Source organism: Falco cherrug, chromosome 8, assembly GCF_023634085.1.
Source record: "Falco cherrug isolate bFalChe1 chromosome 8, bFalChe1.pri, whole genome shotgun sequence".
In the NCBI taxonomy this organism is placed as follows: domain Eukaryota; kingdom Metazoa; phylum Chordata; class Aves; order Falconiformes; family Falconidae; genus Falco; species Falco cherrug.
In genome coordinates, this window is record NC_073704.1 from 15954881 (window position 1) to 15978318 (window position 23438).

Genomic DNA, 23438 nt, shown 5'->3' on the forward strand with positions numbered 1-23438 from the left:
CAAGGCCATATAATACAGGCACATGAAAAGACAAATGCAAACAAGGCAAGAGGGGAAGGATAGGCAGCAAATCAGCTATTCCATAGGTCACATTTATGATTAAGCATTATGTGCAGTACAGAGTCAAGAGTTCAGCAGCCTGCTGGCGTAGTACAGTAAGGCAGAGCATGAGGAAGCTGCACAGAACATTCAAGGGTAAGGAAGCAGGGAAGAAATTATCACAGAATTGTTTCCATGAGAAGCTTAAGATCTTCACGTAAGTCCGCACGTGTTAAAGCTCATCTGTGGAGAATAACACAACATGGTATATGAGCCCTACGCTGTGCAGAGCAGTTTGCAACAGCCTGATTGAAGCAGGCAGCCAGAGAGATGCTACATATTGTCTATGTGCAAGGCTGAAGAAAAAAAAATTATGAAAGTCACATTTTTTGTATTATTCTTCAACTTCAAACATGCTCTATGGTTCGAGTAGAGAAAAGGCAAAGAAATGAGAAGTATGAGGATGCTTACCCTGGATCCTGACACTGCCATATCCAGTTCAGTGCTGATGGCAACACTCGAAACTTCATCAGTATGCCCATAAAGGATCTGTAATGGCTTAGGTGCCAGGCCTACCGGCACTCCTCCCTGAGAGTAACAAAAAGTGCAATGACACATTCTCTTGCAGCTGAAGGACAAACAAAAAATAAATTTCTGGTATCTTCAGTACGACTTGTGCGAGATGTATATTTGGCATAGGCCAAAACCAAAGGCATAACTCACCCATTCCAATTTTAATTTATTGCCTTTTATGTCAGCAGCCCTATTTACTGAAATCACAAGAATGAACACACACATTTACTATATGGATATGAAAGACAGAGTTACTTAGCTGACTTGTTTCTATCCCTTCAGATGTCCAGGTGTGCAAGGACCACAGTGAGCAGTCCTAACAGCAGTTCTTCACCCACCCATCCACCCACTTCAGCTGTGTATCTGGTCTTGTTCAGTTCTTGCAGTTTACCCTGGAATTACGCACTATCTTCACAGCTGAGTTTAGAAAAGCTGAAAGGTATTTTGCTTAAAATTACAGCAACTCTTCCATTTTCTAAGGAAAAGTAAGGAAACAATCCTCCTCGGTGACTATCAGTAGTATGATATGCAAAGGAAATCTTGCAATGATGCTCATTAAAAAGTCATTCTCCCACATGACTGCAGGGCGTCAAAATTATTTAGTACTTTTGTTCCAGTGAGTGTACCGTCAGCATATACAGACCTATTCTTAAACCAGTTATAAGGCAAGATCTGTGCTTAGAGAGAAGGTACAGTAAATAGTTCTGTAGAGAACCATTTATTCTCATTTCTGTGACAGCAATTTGACTGCCAACCAAGCCCTGAAAGCCTGATGCATGCAGAAATGCAGAATAAGTGTCAAAATACAGAGCTGGGAAAGAAGGTGACAATGCAGAGCAGACTAGTAGAACAGAAATGACAGTGTGCAGTCCATTGCTGCCACTTTGTAAAGACCAAAATAAAACTCTCAGAAGAATTTACAATACATACATCATTTATATATCCATTAAATAAAAAATATCAAAAAAAAACCATTAAAAATTAAAAAAGAAAAAACAATTCCAAAGATAAACCTCCAGAGTATAACTTACTTAACTCACACTAGAAAGATAAACTAAAAGATATCCAACATTTATCCTTATTTCAGACAAAAAAACCCACTATTGTGAGCACTAGTCTCACCTTGTTGACCATGCACAATTGGTACAAAGTACTTGTTGAAAGAATTATAAGTACTGCCACCATAAAGATAGCTTCCACAAAAAGACAAGCAGTTACACACTACCGTACTAATTTAACCTGCTGACTTCAGTTCAATGATAAGAACAAGGTGACCTGACCAAATGTTCTGTCCGTAACATGACAGCTCCCCCTTGCAGTTAATCCTACTTGTATATATGTAATGCAGCAATCAGAAATGAACATTTAAAATGCATAAAACGCAAATGGCCTCACATTTTGAATATAAGTACACACATGCATCACACAAACACTTTCATTGTGTGAAAGCACAAGACCAATATTAAAGAATTCTAACATGCCACTTAAATCCAGGTAACAGACTAGCGTTGTCTTTTGCTAATTCCTAGCGTAATCATCAGTACTCCCCAGAGAGGAAACGCAATGCTGAAATGCAACTACTGGAGTGAACAGTAGCAGAGGTATGTAAAAATCCTCAACGATAAACACAGTTCTGACTAATTCCAACAGTTTGAAGCAGTGTTGCTCTTCTTCCATTCTTCCACCTGTACAACGGGGGATAATGTTAGCCTATCCTGAAAATAATCTATAAAATTTTTAAGAGTGCCTCTAAAACACTGTACTTCAGCTATATAGTAACTAATGTGTACTGTGAATATTTCAAATACAGAAGTAGTAACAAAATTACTAAGCTAATCAACTTTAGTGGACTATCCTCCCTGCAAACCTGAAATAAAGGAAATCAGTAAGCCATCATAGCACAAAGAGAAGCACAACAAGAAAAGCATTCAGAAACTGCTTCTCAGAGTATGCCTAAATAACCCACCTGCTGAACTACTTGCCATATCATACAGGTTGTATCTCTGGACCCTGAAATTAAATGAATTCCACAGTAGTCTATTGCCAAGCAGGTCACAATATCTAGATAAAGGAAAGAAAACAGGAAGTTATCACATAGATATTTAAGACTCATTTCCACAGAGTGACAATGTTCATGCAGTACGCCAGCAATGTATCCTGATTTGCAGCCAGCATGCGTGTTCCACTGTGATAAGGGCTGATGAGACTGTTATTTAACAATGAAGTCATTGTACACCCAGGTGCACCAACCTGACTTAATCGGCCTTGCTACCTAAGAACAGCAGTCAAGCCTTACATTGAAACTACATTAAATCATCACTGCAATGACTAAAGAGACATGCTCAAGTATTTACATGTAATCACAGTTCCAGTATTCTGTTCTTATGCTGCCATTCCTTTATAACAGCTGTGCTTGTCTGCCCAAGTGAACCGACTACAATTCTTTCCAAAAAGACCAAACACTAAGGTGCAATACATAAACCCTTTCATTTCACAATATAAAGAGTTACTAACCCATGTGTCTGATGTGCTGTCCAATCAGCTTGCCTTTTGTAAGAGATGTCACTCTGATACTGTTGTCCCAGTGTCCTCCACTAAAGAGCAGTTTTGCATCATGGGATACTGCAAACAACTTAGAGGTTATCTCCAGTCCCGGTGCAAAAGGACCACTCATGTTGCGTTGTGTTCTATAGGCAAATTATGAGCCGTTAAGAGTAACATTAGTTCAAATCAATGTATTTTGCATTTCCTATAGCCTTAAAAATTAATAAAAAATTTCATCTACAGAATAGGCTTACATTAAAAAAATAAAGGTCAAATTCTGGGCCCCTGATATCCATGGCAAAACTCTCACTGCTATCAGCAAGTGAAAGTAAGATTTCAGCTTTGATCTTTTCAGTCTTTATGCAATTTGATAAATCATGTCCCTACAAAGTATTTTAACACTAAAGAAAAAAAAGGAACCTCATAAAAACCAAAAGAAACCTACCACATACACCTGAACTATACTATAAGAATGCATGAAGACTGCCCATCTCTGATTCCAAGAGGTTTTCTGATTAATCATTAGAAAAAAAAAATTAGAAGTACCTCTAAGAACCTTGAAATGTCACTTACATAACTCTTGACTAGAACAGTATTACAGATTAGAGTATCAGAAGATGCATTCTTAGGTGAACACTCATCCAATGAAAACAGCACAATCCACTGATTATTGAACAATTACAGCATTTACTACTGTAGATGCATTCATTTGCACCCCTCCCCATTGTCTGCTTACTTGGGATTTGTCACTGTGGTATCTCTGATGAACGTAAAATAGTTGGAAATATTTTTATCATAAGGTAGCCAACCATGAGTTCCAATAATGCAGTTCAGACTTGCTGTTACCTGCAAAAGTTTGACAGAGAAACTGGTGAAACCCAGAGGCATATTTTTTACTTGCCTTTGATGGAAACGGAGTTTGCATAAAATCTAGCATAAGCTTCTTGACAATTTACCACAAAGAGAAAAACCTCACAACTCTGGCCCCCACGTATTTCTTTAAAAAAAATAATATCCAGCTCAGATGACATAATTCACAGAACAGTGCATGTTATGTTCTAGATCGGTCAGAAGGGTTGACCTACGGAGGAGGTGGGGGGATGCATGTAGAGACAAAAACCAAAAACCCCAGCCAGCCAACACCTCTGAAACATTTAATTACAATTCAGTCATTTAGTTTAAGCTGCTTCTTCTCTTCTTTGAAATATCAATTGTCAATAGTTAACACATTAATACAGGAAGTTTTTAAAAAAATTGTACTACAGTTCTATTTCTGAGAAATTAAGAAAGGAATCTAAATATTCGAAGCTATTTTCATCAGATATTTAGAAAAAAAAACACAGTAAGAATTTTAGACATGTCCAAATGCCAAATTACATAAGCACATACCACATAAAGCCAGGACAAAAAAGTTTGACTTTTTTAGTCAAAAAAGTTTGACAAAATAGGAATATTGGAAAGGAATATTCTTTCCTGCAAAACATAGGCATTACTGCACAGGAGCCAGCATGCAGACCATAGGTACAGACATAAATACAAAACCACTCCTCCTTTCATCGTCTGGCCATCTGCCATAGTACCAGCACATGTATTAGTCAGTAGGAACAGTTCAGGCCTTTGGAGTGTGTATACACCACATACAGTATAGTTTAATATATGGGTTGGAAAGTCATGATAAACATAATGCCAATAACTCAATCCTGCCATTTTAAAGCTGGGCTGCATTGCATTAAGAAATTGATCCATGGTAGTGGATCAAGTGGGCAACATAAAATACACCTCACTACAACTTACACTCATGTCTAAATGCCATTCAACAAAATCAGACTGGCTTCTCTTCAGGAGACAAAATATTTATCTTATACATGACGTTCACAGGTTAAAAGAACATACTTGAACAGGAACAGTTATTACGCAGTGTTTCTCTACAAGCTGTATGAAAAAAAATACCCCTTCTTAACTGTCTGCAGTTTAAGAATAGCATTGATACATGCAACTCACCAAGATCTCTGGGCTTCCCTGAGAAATAAAGGAACGTGACTGATTCCTGGGGACAACAGCTTTGACAATGGGCACACCATCACTGATTCCCTACAAGGAAGGACACTGTTTTACTTTGATTATATGCAAGAGCTAAAGGACAAATCTAGAATCTGTAAAGAGTAAGGCCCAAAGCCTCTGCAATCAGTCAGATTGTACAGCACTGTAAGGCACCGGTACGCACATACTCAGTTCACACAGGTATGCTTTGTCACAAACACTAAAAATGAAACCCTGGCTCTGTCCTGAATCAGTAAGTTTAGCTACCAAGTTCAGTGGGTCCTCAGATACCACCAGAGATGTTTTTAGCTTTCTTGGTGTAGTGGCTAACTTGATACTCCAACACCACTATACAAGCAGCCAGCAGATACATTTTATGGGATTCAACCTCTGTGAAGCTAACTAAAAACACAGAGCTCATTTTATACACATTGCATTTTGAAATATTTTCTTTAAATACAAAGCAAGTTTATTTCCATCTAGGTTGTGATCTTTTGTTTCAAGTACATCAGAAGTTTCAGATCAGACTTTAAAACAATTTCAAATAACACATCTACCTCTATGAAGAATGACTTCAGCTCAGTGAGGTGTTGGAAGAGATTCAGAGTAGAGGTATCACTTTTAGTGAGTCTCTGCACTACCTCTTCTGCTGACAGCCTTTGTGGATGGGGCTCCTAAGAGACAATATTTGAAGGAATATCAAATCAGACAGATTTATCTACTTGTTCAAGTCACCTTAGATACTCAGAATCTTATTGGCAAACAATGGGAAAACAGACTTTTAAGCACCTAATTTTCCTTCTGAAAGTAAATTTATTTCTTTTGAAAATGGTGTGCTATATTTTCATCAGTGTAACCTTTACAAACAGTAATGTACATGGCAAAGACTTAACATTCCTAAAATTACAAGCCATTATATTTTCTTTTTTTCAGAAGTCCTTTGTAACTCACTTGGATTTAACCACAGAGGTCTGACTGAGAGGGAACAAAGAGCATTACCTTTAACAGCTGACAGGGAGTTTGCCCAAAATTGTTTATCATCCCTTCTAAAGCTTTCCTTTCCTTCTCATCTGTTAAAGCATCCAAATCTACAGCCCCTGGATCACAAGCAGAACGATGAAGGGTAGAACAAGAAAAAAGAACATAATCCAAACAACTTATTGAGAACTGATATAGTAAATAAACGTTGCAAAACTTAACTGCAGCATTATCACACTTTACCCCAGAAAAGCCTCCAATCACTCCATATTAAATACGATCTGAAAACTCCACTCTGCACATGGAATTTTAAGTGTATCTGTATCTGTAAGTGCAGGAATTGCAGGCTTTTCTTATTAAATTAATTTAATATACTTCATGCATGGAGTAAGCTGCACACAAAAGCCACCCAAAATCCAGCTACAGAATTAACAGAGTAACATTTGTCTTCAATATTTGTTGTTTGTAAGCAATTTGCCTTGACTCCTAAACCACAAGAAACTTCTTCCCACAAATCATTTTAAGCGAGGAAATTACAAACTAACAAAAAACCCCAAGCACTTTTAGAAACAAAATACAATCAACTGGACCAGCCCCCCTTTAAAACAAACAAACACTAACTTTATTAACATTTCAGGTTTACAACTTCTGATCAAAACACCAATTATCCTGGTTATCTGATGACAAATTACAATTATTATGCTGCCACATTTCATCTATAATTCTGCTGCCTTACCATATGCTACTGTATGACATGCTCACAAATTTAGTGTTTTCTGTCTAATACTGAAAACCCGTAAGCCTGATGACAATGACAAGAGAGCATACTGCTTTGTACCTTCATAAGTACAATAATAGAACACATTGAGTGCCTCCACTGCAGCTGGTCCCCTCTGCTTGTAGCCAAAAATCAAATCTATCCATTCATGAAGATGAGCAGAAACATACTCAGATTCCTAAAAGGAAAAAATGCTCTTTTAAGAATGAGTACCACTCCCTTCTTGAAGTATTTACTATTTTCTGCGAAAGAAATGTAATTCCTAAACTAAAAGCATCTACAAACAAGTTATAGAGCAGAAGCATCCATGTGTGGTTAGGGCAGTAACTGCTGACTAAGAGGGAAAATTTGTACAGTGAAGCAGCACATCTAGACTATTGAAATGCAACTATGCAAGGGAAGTTAAGATGCTAGTTCCCTAATAAAATACAGCATAATCTTTAAAAAGCAGAGGAAGCCTTATCACCTAAAACCACCTAATCCTGCATTTTATCTCCTAGGGCAGAAAACTCCCAAGTGATTAGTATCTTCAAGCTCTTCCCTTTTTCTCTTTTCAACATTTTATCAACACGCAATGCTTTTAACTGAAAGTTCTAATGGTACGTGTAATGTCAAATGCAACCACAACTCTAGTTCAAATGTAGTCCCAGTATTTTACACTTAAGCCACAGTGACAACATGAAGATGCGCTTTCTTTTTCATTATTTCACATGTACAAACATCATCTTACCAGAGCTTTCCTGTGTTTATAAATAAAGTCTTCTGGGGAGTGGGCCCATTTGGGGAGAACAACATCATTTACCACCTCTTTGGATATCTGAAGCTGACCCAGGTGAAAACCTAGTGAAGAATTTGGAGAAGTTTAAGTTACTACAAAATTTTTCAAATATCTTGATTTCTCAATAAAGACTAAAAAGCATTCTTTTCTCAGCACAAGGGAAGGATATTGAAAAATTCTCAATGTGAATCTCCAATAACCCTACCACCAACATAGGAGGCAAAGTTCTGCTCTGAATATTTATAACGTTAAATGATACAGGACAACAATTGTTCAAAGCACATAAATTATTCCAACCTTAAGTCCCAATCTTAAAAGTAGCATTAATCTTTTACATACCTATCCACAAATATATCTGCATTTGCTTTGTTCTACCAGCATTAAGAGACCAAAACATTTAAATAAAGTTGTTCATAAGAATGAAGTTACTTATAGGTTTAAATGGTTGTAGAATCAAGGCTTTCAAGAAGTCTGAAATCGCACCAGCTTTCATTAGAACAACTCTTAATACTTAAATGACTTTTGAAAGTGTGACTTGGGTGTTCCCAATTTTTTTAACTTAGATCTCTAGTAGATTGTAGCCAGCAGGCTGACTTAGCAGCAGCACAAACATAAAAATCCATTTTTAAATTTTGTAATAGGTAGAGAAACAACTCCCTGTGTAGTAAATGTAAATCAGAAAATGGCTAAGAGTCTTTTATGAGAATGCAGGATGCTGTCTTTTCAATCAGCATTATATACAAGTGAAACAGCTTGCTTTTTTTTTTTTTCCCTCCTTCTGAGGGATACGGAGATCTTACATGGCTCTAAAATCAGGTGATTTAACACTGCATTGGAAGAGAACAGTAACATGCAGAAAATATACTGCTTATCTTGAACAAATGAAAGACCTCACATGTTTAAAGATGTCCAAACTATCACCCAATGAACCCAGTAAAAAGAATGCTAATTAATCTGTATTAAATTTTGCGAACTATTTCATCAGTATTAACTATTGCTAGCTTCTTTTTCAAAGATTGGATGAGCACCTCTGATATTTTACATTACGTAACCAATGCTATTTGTAACCATCCTTAAGACCCCAGTCTAAATTTTAAACATTTAGGCTGCTGCTTAACACAACTGGTGTCTTCATTAAACAGTCTGAAGCCAGCATGATGATTAAAGTAATTTCTACAAGCGCACTAAAGATTAAATAAGAAAAGTTCCACAGCATTCACAAATGGTTGCAACAATTCTTTTCTGAATAATACAAGAACAGTTTTCTGAGAAAATACTCTGAGCAGTCAGTTTACCATTCTGATTCTCCAGGAACTCTGGAAAGTAGAAGAACTCTGGAATAAGTTCCTTGACATCATTGGGGTTGTCCATGAGCGCCTGCCAGGTAGCAGGAATAGAGTGGAACTGCCTGTCAGCACAGTCGAATCTGTGGATCAGAAAACTTAGGTTGATCATTCCCCTCATTAAAATGATAAGGAAGAAAAAGAAAGGTGCTGCTTATTTGCTCACAGCATACCTGCCACTTTGAAGCTGGATATGAAGCGTTGTGAAAGGTTCTACCCGAATGAGGTAATGCATGACACCAGCAGCATTCGAATAATGTGTCCCATAGTGAAATTTGTCAATCATCCCAAGGGGATCCTCAAAATTCTCATATCTAAAAAAATAAATCTTTATAAATAAAACTGAGCACTACAGCTGATTTACATGTGGATTATATTTAGTGGAGGTAAGGATTCAGAAGAAGTGATCACAGCAATCTATAAGAGAAAAATACACGGACTTCTATTAAACATGACTATTCAAATTCTGACTTAGGGAGTCCCTAAGCAGAAGACTGCTGAAAGATAGAAGTGTTCACCGGGTGAAGCCACCACATAGCTCTTGTTATACTCTGCCTAGGCATTTGCTATCAGGTGTCAGAAACTGGATAAAGTGCAAGACAGGACTGATTTTGCAGGACTTCATACAACAGACAAAAATCCCCACATCACTAAACTGAATATTTATTATTGAAGGGACTTGTGACAGTTTCCTGCAAGATTTAAGAAAAAAAAATAAAAAATAAAAAAATAAGAGTGTGGTGTGACTGTGTCAGGATGCAGAAAAGACATTTAACACTCATGCCCATTTCCTTTTCTACTGGCAAACACACTCTGAAGTACGATGCCACCATCTGGCTGATATATTTCCTCAGTGTCACAAGGCTAGTCAAGAGAAACTACAGCTAAACATACTGCTAGAGAACCAGTTTCATTACAGTCAGGGATAGAGCCTAATCAAAGAAAATTCTCCATGCTCCAACGTTGTTCTTTTCCGAAGAAAGCTGGTTTTGGAAGATGCCTGACAAGTGCAATGTAGTATGGTAGCACACTCTCTCCCCAGGCTAGCAAAAAAGGAAGGATGGCTATACTGATGTGTGGGTCTAAGTATATGTCATTACTACCTACAGGAGTTACTGGAAGTTCTTGAGTTGTATTGTACTTCAAAGACAATAATCTATGCCTGCAAAAAAGAGCAGGAAGCACAGATTTAGGATCAATGCTCCCTCTCAGCACAGGCAATTCAACTCATCAGTATGATTTCATATTCCTTAACTTGAAGCAGACATTGGACACAGTATGACTCTTCAAGCTGCTGGGCAATTAAATTGTTTCTACAGCCTTTCAGGTTTTTACCTCCACAACTGAGAAACAACTCAAATTTTAAAACACTATTTTTTGTCCTTTCAGTGCCATATAAACTAACTAATCTGAATGCAGCAGGAACAAGAACAACAAATCAACATTTGCAAATGCATCTGTGATGTTATAAAACTAGCTTGAAAAATTTCACTGTCACAACATTATTTTTAAAACGTGCTATTAGCCTGGAGGCTCAGAAAAACCACAGAAACAGAACTAAGTGTTCAAATACATACTTCTCTTTCACAGCCTTAGCATTCTTTTCATTTACCACCCCTATGGGTTTGGACAGATCCCTAAACACTGCAGGATTATTCAGGTCCAGTTCTTCTGAAGTATAATCTCGTAAAATCCAGGGGAACTAGAGGGAAAAAAAATAAAATAAAATCAAACATTAAAAAATTCACCTTTCAAAATAGAAATAATACATACCTTTGGCAAAAATTTAAAAACTATTTTTTTTTTTAATTACCACAGGATATTGAGCAAGGTCATTGTAAGTTCGTCCTGCCATTGTGTTCAGCTGAATAAGGTAGTCAAAGTTGGATATTTCTCTATTCACCCATTTCTGAAGGAGGAAAAAAAAAAAAAAAAAGACGACAGTGACACAACAGAAGTGACTACATCAAAGATACCACCAGTGCAAATTACATGTTTTATCAGTATTTATCTGCCAGAGGATAGTACTGACAAGTGAAAAGCACGAGACTAAGAATGGTATGAAAGTCCAAGCTTAATTTCTCCTAAATAAAGTTTAATTTTCCCTTTGTGCTCCTATATTTCATGTCCCTGATTGATGCCAGGGGATGTTTTAAATACAGGGCAGCAGAAAACTAGCAGTCTCAGAATAAAAAAAGGAGAAGAAAAACAGAAATGAAACAAAACCAAGGCAGCTAAACGGGTACTAAGAAAAAAGGGAACAGAACTCTGAAGCCCATTAGAGTTCTAAAGTAAAAACTTATTTGTAAATTCTTCTGTTGGTTAATGGTACAGGAATTTGTAAACTACCATTGTCCTTGTGTCTTTGCTCCACTGTTATATTTTTAAACCAAAGAACAGACAGAGCTGTGTTCAGATGGGCTCAATATCTATCTGTAGTGTGATGGAGACATTTCATTACTGATGATATTTTCACTATGGAAATGTACCACATCATTGCTTTTATCATTAGGGTGATAAAGATAATAACAAAGTATTTCCAATATTTTACAAGTGATTTGTAAAGCTTCCTCCCTCAGAGAAAACAATAACTGTGGCATAAGGAGACTGAAGATAGAATTACATTTACTACATTTAAAATTTATCCATGTTTAGGGCAATACAGACATTTTGCCTTTTATATCAGCATTACTAATTCCCTTAAGACCATATTTCCTGCTTAATCTTCACAAGGGTTTTGTCAAAAGCCCCATCATGAACAGGTAGCAGGGAAAATTATTTGCACATGTAGTGAAAGAAGTTCCAAAACATGCACCCGAGATCATGGACTAAAAACAGAAGCAAGACTGCTACGTGTTTTCCATTCTTGTTAGAATACTTGTTATAATCATGTGAATAGAACCTGGTTCTACCCATTTACCTCACTGACTGCAAACACAAAACAATTATGCATGTGAAGGTTCAGGGACCAGACTGAGAGTACACAACTTGGCAGTTGCCATCTAAACTCTGGAGGGAAAAAAAAACCCCAACCACTAAAATCATTAGTCCAGGACCTTCCAGGACTCCTTCAGCACAGGAAAGCTCTAGACCATTTATGCTGACGTCTCATACCTGCATCAAACCTGAGGCTTTAAAAAGTTCCTGTGGAGATCTGGTCCCAGAAATATTTGGAGAACGCAGTGACAGTATGCGACTATATACTTTGTTTCGTACCTGTTAGAAAACAGCATTAATAAAAAATTTGTTCTGGAGATTGAAGCTGACAAGTAAACAACTTCTCTGCTAATTAAAATGTGAAATAAATGGAACACAGTTACACTTCTAAACACTTCTATCTCTTGCTGCATTTGGACATGGGTGGATGTGATGTCCTTCAGTTACATAGGATATAAAGGCAACATATGTTATGGGGGGGGTTTGTTTGGTTGGTTTTTTGCAGATGCTACACAGAAAATCATCATTGCCACAGAAGTCTTCCAGGAAATACTGCTGCTGCTCAAGTAAAATTGCACCAACATTCTCCCTACAAAACTATCGCAAAGATTACTTTACTCAAAAAAAAAAAAAAAAAAAACCAAAAACCAAAAAAAAACCCCCACACCACACCCAAACACCCAAACCCCCACACACTTTATAGGAGCTATTCATAAACTGACCTACTAGTATGTAACTGAACCTAAGTTCTGAGATTTATCTTAGTCCCACATAAAAGGATTACTGACATTATCCTTGGGTTCTGAGGGCCGTGGGGATGTTCACTAATCCTGAACAATGGAATATAGAAATAGCAGAGATTTCCAATGTTGTGGTAAAACAGAAAGTCTCCTTTGCTTTATAATTAATTTGCTCAGAATATTTGAAAAGAATGCATGGGCTTCAGGATATTTAGATTACTACAAATGTAATTTTACTTGAATAGTTGTTATTGTAACAGAGAGAGACAGGAAAAAGAAGATTGTTTTATCCATCTTTTCACAACTAAGCAGTTTCTACATGCCAGATCGGGGTTTTCGCAGACTGCAGTGTAATTTCCCATAATGGCTATATCCAGCAAACCTTTTGCCGCTAGTCTTACAGTACTATGAAAGACACAAGATTCAAATAAGACATAATCAATAACCTTGAACTTGAAACTTGTGCTAATTATATAAATCATGGAGATTTGGGAAAGCCATACCTCCTTATTGAAGTTCAGGAAATAGTTGGTTTGATCTGTAAGGAAGATCTCCAAAGCTGACCTCCTCAGGTTGTACCGACGCAAATGTATCTCTCTGATTTGAGAAAGGTGCCACTTGAAATCAAAGCCTACCCCTAGGAAGAGCACTTTGATTAATGACAAGGAATATATCAAAACCTTTTCATAACGCAGTTATCTATAGACATAGAGAGAGAGACATAATGCAGTTTCATTTCCAATCACCTCAGTTATTCCTAGAAAAAGTAAACTTTATGTGTGGCTTGATTAACTGTTTTGCTGAGAAAATATTAATTTCATCTATTGTTCTGCTGAAAGATGCAGCAGGAAATATCTGATGGAGTGTAAAACTTATTTTTGCTGTCTGATCAAAGACACATTATAAATGTGTTCTGTTGACAAGACATGAACCAAACCCCTTTTCTTTCTTGAATGGGTTCAAAATAAAAGCTTTTATGTTTAGAGTTACCAAACAGATAACTTCTTGATTCACTACTTTAGAAAATTTTACCATTATTGGTCAAGCAATTCAGTTCACTACTCTCACACTCAACTGTGTATATTCTATTAAAGTTCAGTAAATTAATATAGGTGATTAATGTTTACATAGTACTACTATTTTAATCATTACTTACTATTACTTTTTAATCAATGTATGAGTGACACATTATTTGTCAGAGAGAACAGGGAGGTGCCATTTAGGCAGCAAATTAGAGGTAATGACAGTTTCTTAGTCAGCAAACTTAATTTTAAGAAATACTAAGAATAGTGAATCAATTTAGCAGCTCAGCGAGTACAGTTCCAGGTTCCTGATTCTGAACAGATCAGCCAGCCACTGACCACTAAGCAGAATATCAATTTTAAGTACAGATCCACATCTTGTCTCTTCACAATCTGTTTGATGCTCAAAAAAAAAAAAAAAAAAAAAAAAAAAAAGGTCAAACTCAACCCACTAAAAACAGAATGCTGAACTGCACTGAAAAGAAAAAGATAGTGATAATGCTCACCTTCCTCTTTTTCAATGCTACAATCAAAGAAATAGATGTGCTGGGTAGTGATCTCCAGCCTGCCAGGTATCACATCAATTACTGTAATGAGTTCACAGTCTTCAGACAGTATTAGCTTTTCTTTCTGGCTTTGCTCATCCTTCTCGTCCCTACAAAAATATCACTAAGTGTTACAGGGTTGGGCAGATTATACAGTTGCTTGGTACTTGTTAAAGAGTTCAGTTCAGAAAAGAATCAAATTTGAATGACATTAAAAGTACAGCATAAATAATCATATGAAGCTACTTCCATCAGCAGTCTTGAATGTTTCAGACTAGACTACCAGACATCATTTCATATAGCATCACTCTTCAGGCTTGGTATTTCAGTCTCAGGCACAATGGACTTGACTGGACAAATTTACACTGTTCTATCCAGCTGTACTTACAAATTGGAACTAGCTGCTATATCTTCTTCCGGTAGTTCAAGAACATCATCTTCCAAGTCACTCACTTTCACCTGCTTCACCACCTCCAGAAGCAGAGACTCACTAGAGGGCTGTGTCTGGTGCACACCTATCATAAAGAGACAACTGGGCTCAGAATAATTTTTGCTATACTTTTGGAAAGCTGAACTTCTGAGTGTATCTTCTGCAACTGAATGCTGGTTTTAACTGAGTAAGAAGCAACCAGACTTGAATACTTTTGGGGGCAAGCAGAACAATAAAAATACTCCCTGAACTACACTGAAATATATGTCAAATCCTCATAGTATTAAGGGAAGAGAAACACATTCAAAAATTTTAAACAGAATTCTGATGTGGACATTTCAAATAAAGTATTTTGCAGTGTTCTGCCAGACACTGTCAAAGCACACAGATTTCATGGAAATACACTGTGTTTGCATTTTGCTTACTTGGGCTTACAAGAGTGTTATTTTTTTGGGATTTAGTCTTGATATCCAACACACCTAACTTAAAGAACTGTTTACACCAGTAACTGAGCTGTTTGGCACATTTCTGAAACAAAATGCTTCATATCTATATATTTTAATTGTAAGCTTTAAAAGTTTTTACGCAAATACTGTCTGCTTACTCAGATCTCATTGTTTACTTTTCTTGAAAAAATAATCCTATGCCAAAAAGCTATGTGGCCGCTTATTTTAAAACAAAGGAGTTCTTTAATTTTTCCTTCCCCGCCCCCCCGCAAAAAATACAAATTTCAATGAAAAAGGGGAAATCAATTCTACTCAGTAGGGAGACACTGTTTCACATCAAAGCACCACTCATGTTACACATTTTACTATAGAGCAAATAAAAATAAAGATTTAAATATCTACCATACCCTAATTCTTAAAAACAAAGGGTGAAGTGTGCATCTTTCTTCAGTAAAGACTGGAGATTTCCAAGTGAAACAGCAAATACAATTTTACCTAAATTATCTCTCAGGTCACTAGCATCCTGATGAGAGTTGAAGTTGTAATTCTGCACTAGTTTTAGCCTCATACGTGAAAAATTTTCCACATTTGAAAGTTTCCAGTGAATAGGATGCTGTTTCCTAGGAAAACAAGAACATTCATAAAAAACAGTTAAAAGAAGGTAGAGACTTGTAAGAACTGATTACGAAAGAGTACAAATTTAGAAAAACACTTGTCATCCACTCATGCATTGTCAAACACAAAAGCAATAAACTGCATTTTAATTTTATATTTCGTATTGCAGCTCTGATCATCCTAAAACACTTTGTAAACAATTTATTTCAGTAGAAAATAAATACTGTTTACACTTTCAATTAAAGACAATTAAAAGACTAAAGAAAAGAAAAATTTATCCAGAACTTCCCCAAAAGCTAAGACAGGCAAAATATGTTATTTCAAAGTGAAATTAGCTTCATGCATAAAAACTCAAAGTCTTTATTAACAAGCGTATTCTCTTTTCCAACAGAACCACCAATCTCATAGGATCTCTCAAAAAGTTTTTGCAATCACTTTAAAGATAATTAATTTTTATTTGTCACTTAGCAAGAAAACCTAGTATCCAGGTAATCAGCTCAGCATTACACTTCAGACTTCACATTTGCATAGTTAAATGCAGGAAACACTATAAAAGACGCATTCAAGATTAACTTCACATCTCAAGAATCAAAGTCAAATTGATACTGTTCTATAAACACTAAACAGTAAGCTAGTCACGTGAGCAAATTCCTTTTAAGCATATCTGGTTTAAGAACTTTACTCTTACATTTCAGACCAAGGACCACGTTCAGAGAGCAAATAAAGCTGGGCTGCTCTCCACTGTCTCAGAGTAGCTGTGTGTTGACTGTGGAGTTGCTTCAGCATACTGTTGTACCGCAGATTTTCCTGTCGAGCCTTTCTGCTGAATGGTTCCACAAAATGCTCCTGAAAGACCATTAACAATAAATCTAGCATTGAAATAACTCTGACCTTCAAAAACATGCTTTGTGGCTTGCAAGAATTCTCAGAAATTAAGAAGGAACAAACAAACTGGAAAAACCTTCTGAAAATGTAAGATGATGCTAAATTTGAAAAAGCTTAGTTTGGGAAGAAATGGCACCAAACCTCAACTTAAAACATGTGAAGAAAGCGTTATCTATCAATGCTGAATTCATATGAACGCAATTTTTCACCATGAGAAAAGTGGTCAGTATTGGAAATACTATTATAATAGGTAGGATTTAAGTTCTGGTATTCTAGAACGTGACTCACATTGTATTCTTCCTTTAGCGGCTTGAAAAAAAAAAAAAAAAAAAGACTTACTACAAAGAGCCCTTATTAAGAAGGCAAAGGGAAAACCAGAGATGGCTAACTAGTTGCTGTAATTACCAGTTAATTCTAATGCCTAAACTGAGTCTGGATCTTATAAAGAAAAGTCAGTTCAGAAACAATTTTTCCACACATTAATTATGATCCATTCTCTGTTTTAAATTTAAATGTTTCCATTGTATTGAAGTAGCGTAAAAAAATAATAATAATCCCACTGACTCATCTCATAATGGAGAATTTTTAGTAATTCAAAACATCAGAGTAGAAGAAGATGCAGCTTATCGCTGAGCTTAATTCTAGGTTGCCGTACTATGAAAAAGGCCTACTGTCCTAATATAACTCTGCTTACAGATAAGACTCTTAAAGAGAAAGAACAGAATTAAAAGACATATCCTACAAGTGTATATAGTCACCTGCCTATAAAATCTTAAAACAATCAACCTGACTGCAATAAATTGGATCATCCTGGAACTTATTTTCTCCATCTTTTAGAAGGCAACTCCTGAGATAGTCCTTCCAAGAGAAACTTGCACTCACTCAAAACCTTACCTGAAATTTAAGCTTACTTTCTCCTCTCTCCCGGTCTCGCCTGTGCATGTTCACCATAAATGCTTCATAACAATCCTTCCAATAAAGTGCCATCTGCTCATGATCATGTCTGAATGAATTATCTTCATACTGCTTCATATTTGGTATAATCTGGTTCCACCAAAACAAAACAAAAAGCACAACATGATTTCTGAGTTGTTCTGCTTTCCTGGCTAAAAAGAGGAAGAAAATCGTACACAAAGCATCTACTACTTACATATTTGTCAATATAAACTTGCCACTCATCAGAGCTGCAGTATTCTTGAAAGTCCTCAAAGAAAGATGGGCTGCCATTGGTAGGAGGCAGTGAAGGGAGATGCAGGTTCATGAAGAGAAGTTCATAGATCTTGGATACCAATGTCCGAACAAGAGGAATCAAAAATGAGTAAGTTTCTGTCCTCTCTTCAATTGATCTGCTCAGGATGCCTTCCAGCTTCCCCAAGAGGTAGCATGCTTCAGGCTGACTCTCAATTACTTTGGTCTGAAGGAGGGTGTTCAACTTGGCTGCTGCCATAGCACAGACCTACACAAACAACGAAAGATGAATGCAATCCTCAAGGTAGTAATTTTGAGCATCTACCTTTTTAGCACATGACTACATACATATTGTGGCTGCATCCCAGGTACCCTGCAGGCATACATGCATCAAATATGGACACTATTAACTTATCCTGCAATAAGTTTTGTGACCAAACCTGAGTCAGCTGCAACCCCAAAGTCACACAGCTGCATTAATATAATCACATACCTAAACTAACAACCTTGGCTTTACATGAAGGGCTTACATCCCAGGCACAGCTCTGCTAACTTTGTTCCAAATGTTGATTTGACAGAACAGTCCGGGTTCACGTGCACTTAATGTAGATAAAACTGAAAGTGCTGCTAAATGTATTTTATGGTAGAAACAAAAAGTCATGATCAGAATCACTACCTTACTGCCACAAATGCCTACACAGTTGCATCTTCAAACAGCTTGTCCTCTACCTCACACTCAGGAGGTGCACACTGACAAGATGGTGGAGTAAATTAGCAACTGGTAAGAACTAACAAAACGTCTTCCCTACCGAAGGATGAAGGACGCCCATCAGTCTACTCATTGGTATGGGCAGCTCCCCCATAAACCACAACACTTACATCAAACATGCACTTAAAACACAGTACCACTTAGAAGAATTTGCAACAAACCTGTAAGTTATCTTGTGCAATGAATCCAAGGAGCAACTGGACTTGCACCTGTGAAAGCCTAATTGCTTCTAGGCCAGCAGAGTACCAGACTGACAGGCTATCCATGAGAGTCACTAGTTCTTCCAAGAGCTATTGTAAAAACAGAACATTTGCAAGAAATAAAATTAACAACAGCTACTCCAACTGGTGACACGAAGAAGAGGCTGCATTCACACTTCTAACTTACCCAAACCCAGAAAATTATCCTAGGACACTGCAGTTAAACCAGTAATTTGAAACAACTCCCAACTACAAAAATCTATCTAGCACAGCATGTTAAGTCGAGTATCTCCCCTGAATAAAGCCAAAACCAGCATACAGTATATATACTTATGTTTTTCCTATAATTTAACTCCAGTAAATGCCATTTCCTTAGAAAAGTTAAGAGACTTCACAAGCAGGATTACTACACTTGAAAACACACTATTATTAATAGCACAGATACCATACCAAATTGTAATTCCTGGGTTCAGTATATATAGGATTTCATTTCATTCTTTTGCTTTGTATTTTAAATTATTTGACTGTACTGTGAGTATAATTTACAAGTGATAGCAGCATGTACAGTGCCCTAGAAGGAAAACAAGGCTTCTTTCATGAGGATCTGATTTAGCAAATGCTTGAAACTTCGTAACAACTATTAATGTATTTTAAAAAATAAAAAAACATAATTTAGGAGGCACTCCTTTCTGTCAGTTTTTTCATACAATAAGCAATACAAACTTTGTGAAATGCATTCACAACAGAAACAGCACATTTCACTCTCCAGACATGTTTGCTTAAAACTAATATACCTTGACACATTCCCTAATAAAATTACTCAAATGGACAATCATTCTTTTGTTAAGCCCCAGAATCACATGAATGGTTTTGTGGCAGACTGAAAACTGTCCTGCTTAGAATATTACATTGCTTTAAATTCACCTCAGACACAGTGGAAGATAATGTATGAAAGTACTGTTATTTTCAAATCAGAGTTGGCAATAAGCACAACTCTCATTGGTCTAAAGTTCAAATCTCATTTCTACCTAGATTTCACAAAGCTAGATCAACAAAAATTTAAAAGCTTTAAGATTAAGTGATATTTACTTATAAGGAGACAATTTGGAGAACAGCTTAGGAATTACTGTGTCGACAACTGTTAACATTACAGTTACAAAGACACACCCTTAAAGAACCTGATTTCTTTTAAGGATTTATCAAGATATAATGATGGCTTCCATACAATACCTCTCCCCCTTTAGCCTTAAAAAACAGAAAAGCAAGGACAACTCAGTGAAGGAAGCATGACCACTGCCAGAAGTCACATAAACATTGAGGCAAATTATGGGTGCCTACAACATATGTCAAGAAGGCAGAAGAAACAGCCAGGTGACAGAAAGCTTCTTTACCTTACTACTTAGTCTTTTCTAGTAATTTTCTTCCTCAGACCTCACATTTCTGATACATAAAATTGAGCTATTTGCATACAAATGCACAAAATCATGTTGAAACTCCAATTATGGGTCACAGTCCAAAAGCGATCTCTCTCAGTTTGCAATTGACAAGCAAGAGTTTTCACTGGTCTTTTATTCAGGGCATGCAATGAGTCATACATACTGATAAATTGTGCAAAATCTGCTTAGGCTACAACTGACAGTTTCATTAGCTCCTGCATTTTTTAAGTATTTTTCCAGTCTGAAGAGACCTGGATTTTCAATAAAGAGTATGACTTACAGGCCTACTTAATTTGCACAATGAACTACATTCCCTGTAGTAAATATTCACACTTTTTTACTCACTAAGGGGCAATATTAATCCACTGCACTACGAACCCTTACTCTGTAATATCTAGTTTCAAAACATGTGCCTAGAAGGGATGACTGTATTCAAGCTGACAACTGTTTCATTACTATTTCAGGCTATATACCGTCCTTCCATTATGCAGTTACTGTACCTTTTCTGTCCATAAATTTGAATTAACTAGTCCTTCTGCCTGCAGGAAATCTTGTACAATCAGCAAGAGCTTGAAGGCATTTTCAGCATGTGTAGGCAGAGCTTTTGAATCTCTGTTGTCAGTGACTGACCATTCTAACATCTTCTCCAGCAAGCTGCATGAAAAACAAAATCCCAGAGCAATTACTGCAAGTTCTAAGTGTAAGTGGCTTTAAAAAAATCCAATTAAGTATTTAATTGAAGCTCTTAGTCTGCAGTGATTTAATGGCAGTCTTCTCAATAAGCCAATGAGGTAAAAGAGATTTTGAGAGGCTTATGAAACCTGCAATACAGTTTCAAAACCTTATGGCCACATGACACTACTAAATGGGCAGCGGAATATACTTCTGATAGCATGTGAAGAGAAAGGAAAGAAAAGTACATCTTGCCGGGAAACACCCACCCCTCCCCCAGCTTCACTAATGCCCCTTACTTTTTCTGTTTTTCCTCAAAAGGGATGAAAGGGCCTGTCCTTGAAGTGTACACTCACTTGAGTTTTATTTCATCTGAAGGTCGCAGCAACTCATTAGATATCCCCAGTTTGGTCAGCGCAGAAAACACCTGTCCTCTCTCAATCCAAGCAGCATCGTCAGATTTTTCAATGCCTTTCCACATTATACACAGCAGGATGTCTGTAAGTAACTGTATGAGTTCATTATCACCCCCCTACAAAAGAAGAGAAATATTTACAGCCCTCCTAGTCTAGAAAAACTTTCAAGATGTTTCTCGTTCATCACAGTCCCTATGCTTGCACGCTTCAGCATTTCTGAAAACTCTGCAGTCTAAAGACCAATTGCTAAATATATGAAAAGGCAAATATAAGAGACTCTGCCTTGCTTATAAGTTGTAATACATACTGACTTCACTTTGACATCATTATTTCAACCTGACCTTTAGATACCCTTGATTTTTCCACAGCAGGTCTGCTCCACACCTCCTTTGGAAGTTAAAGTGTGTTGAAATACAGAAGGGAGGTGGGGGAGTTTGTAGTCTTTTCTTGGTTTGTTTGTGGTTTCATTATTTATTTATTTTTTTAACATTAAAGCTATTCCAACTAGATAACCAAAAAATGTGGCACACAGCAAAAGGAAATATCCCTACTATATATATAGCACTAAGAGTGCTATATTGTTTACTTTTCTGTTGGAAGATGGGAGGGACAAAAAAAAAAAAAAAAAAAAAAAAAAGGACAGTAATTATCCAGTAGCAAGAGGATTAAAAAAATGAAAAGGAATTGCAGACATTTGGATAAATTAACTGCGTCGGGAGTGAATTACTTACTCCTTGGTTTTCAAATAGCGAAAGATCAGCAGTGAAGCCCATGTCGTTTATAACACCCAGCTCTTTGTCATGGTGCCCAGAGAATGGTTTTGTGCTCTCTGTAGGTGATGGTGTGCTGGGCTGGCTATCTGTCATCTGATTCACCATGTCACCCAATTCGTAAGAGTCAACACTGGACAGATCTAAACTCAAATGTGAAGGGTTACTGTGCCACAATTCTTCACGGTCCTCTGACCTAAAAGACATCTCTGCTGTAGGCGCATCTTCCAGGGGCATAACAGAGAAATGAGCAGGGACATCCAGGGATTTGTTGTCTTCTAAACTCCACTGATCAAACAGACCATTAACAGATGCAAAGCTGCCAGGTTTATCTCCATCTGTCTTATCAGGTTGTTTCTGAAGCTCTTCAGCAGGAGGCTTTTTTTCCTCTTCCCTTGAGGAATCAGCCCTGTTCTCTTTAAAGCCAATCCGGACCTCTGAGTTTTCTTTCAGGAACAGTCTAATCAAAGTGTCCTGCCAGCCCAGCTGCTGAGAAATCTGTTGTGCTGCATCCAGTTGGGAATGCAAGAGGTGCAAAACCTAAAGACAGGAGAAGATATCCCATACCTACACATTAATTTTAGCTTGTAACTGCATTCATTCTAGCTTTTCAACTAGACATTTCATGATCTTACAACTTTTTTGCATTTTTTTAGAACCTTGCAAAAGAGCCACAATTGGTTAGTAATAAGCAAAGAAGCCACAAGATCATTCTTCTCATTAGAAATATAATTGCTAATGAGATTTGAGGAAAAAGAAAAAATTCTCAGGAGTAGGCAGGAAAAAAAAGCTATCAAAGCATACTGGTAAGTGTCACATTTCAGCCACTCTTCTGCAACAATTCTTGCAAAAGTCAGTTATCACAACTAATAATCCTATTCAGCCACTACAAAAAAAGAAAATTTAAAACAGAAAATATGTTTGATTAGGAACTATTAAATAGATAAAATTAAGAAAGCTACAGTATTAATAGCTTACCACTAGTGTACATCATCATTTCACTTTTTTCACTTAGAGAAACCTAAATAGACAATTAGTGCCTCACAGCTACATTGAGTACTAATTCCAATTATATGAGCCAGAGAGCACTTAGTTTAGGAAAAAGTCACCGCTTCTTCCTGTCTCTTCCCTGCATCCACAACCACTCTTTTGAACTATAATATTTTCCATCAAAATAATGTATTAAGAACAAAACCAAAACTGTTATCATTGTCTTAAGCATCCTTTGAGAAAACTCAGTAATTCAAGGAGTCTAATAACTTCTATTTTCTACAGGCTGGAGAGAATAGAGAAT

The 23438-nt window shown here is 36.8% G+C and overlaps 1 protein-coding gene across 6 annotated transcripts in view; it reads right to left on the reverse strand.

The window, feature by feature from the left end:
• The window catches only part of NBEAL1 (neurobeachin like 1), an 88715-nt gene that overhangs the window by 11661 nt on the left and 53616 nt on the right, over positions 1-23438 (reverse strand). For 5 of the 6 annotated variants that reach the window (XM_027810785.2, XM_027810786.2, XM_027810784.2 and 2 more), the window contains 25 exons: positions 22106-22684; positions 21315-21490; positions 20787-20940; positions 18812-18940; positions 17844-18149; positions 17588-17737; positions 16497-16654; positions 15689-15813; positions 14706-14832; positions 14279-14427; positions 13254-13387; positions 12188-12289; positions 10887-10982; positions 10651-10775; positions 9247-9387; positions 9026-9156; positions 7683-7792; positions 7013-7130; positions 6196-6293; positions 5754-5870; positions 5158-5247; positions 3893-4002; positions 3127-3299; positions 2579-2673; positions 511-627 (listed from right to left, as the gene is read on the reverse strand). In XM_027810785.2, the coding sequence (XP_027666586.2) occupies positions 511-627; positions 2579-2673; positions 3127-3299; positions 3893-4002; positions 5158-5247; positions 5754-5870; positions 6196-6293; positions 7013-7130; positions 7683-7792; positions 9026-9156; positions 9247-9387; positions 10651-10775; positions 10887-10982; positions 12188-12289; positions 13254-13387; positions 14279-14427; positions 14706-14832; positions 15689-15813; positions 16497-16654; positions 17588-17737; positions 17844-18149; positions 18812-18940; positions 20787-20940; positions 21315-21490; positions 22106-22684 (3810 nt within the window). Of the gene's footprint in view, positions 1-510; positions 668-2578; positions 2674-3126; positions 3300-3892; positions 4003-5157; positions 5248-5753; positions 5871-6195; positions 6294-7012; positions 7131-7682; positions 7793-9025; positions 9157-9246; positions 9388-10650; positions 10776-10886; positions 10983-12187; positions 12290-13253; positions 13388-14278; positions 14428-14705; positions 14833-15688; positions 15814-16496; positions 16655-17587; positions 17738-17843; positions 18150-18811; positions 18941-20786; positions 20941-21314; positions 21491-22105; positions 22685-23438 lie in introns of all 6 variants that reach the window. The other variant, XR_003561599.2, reaches the window with a different exon arrangement.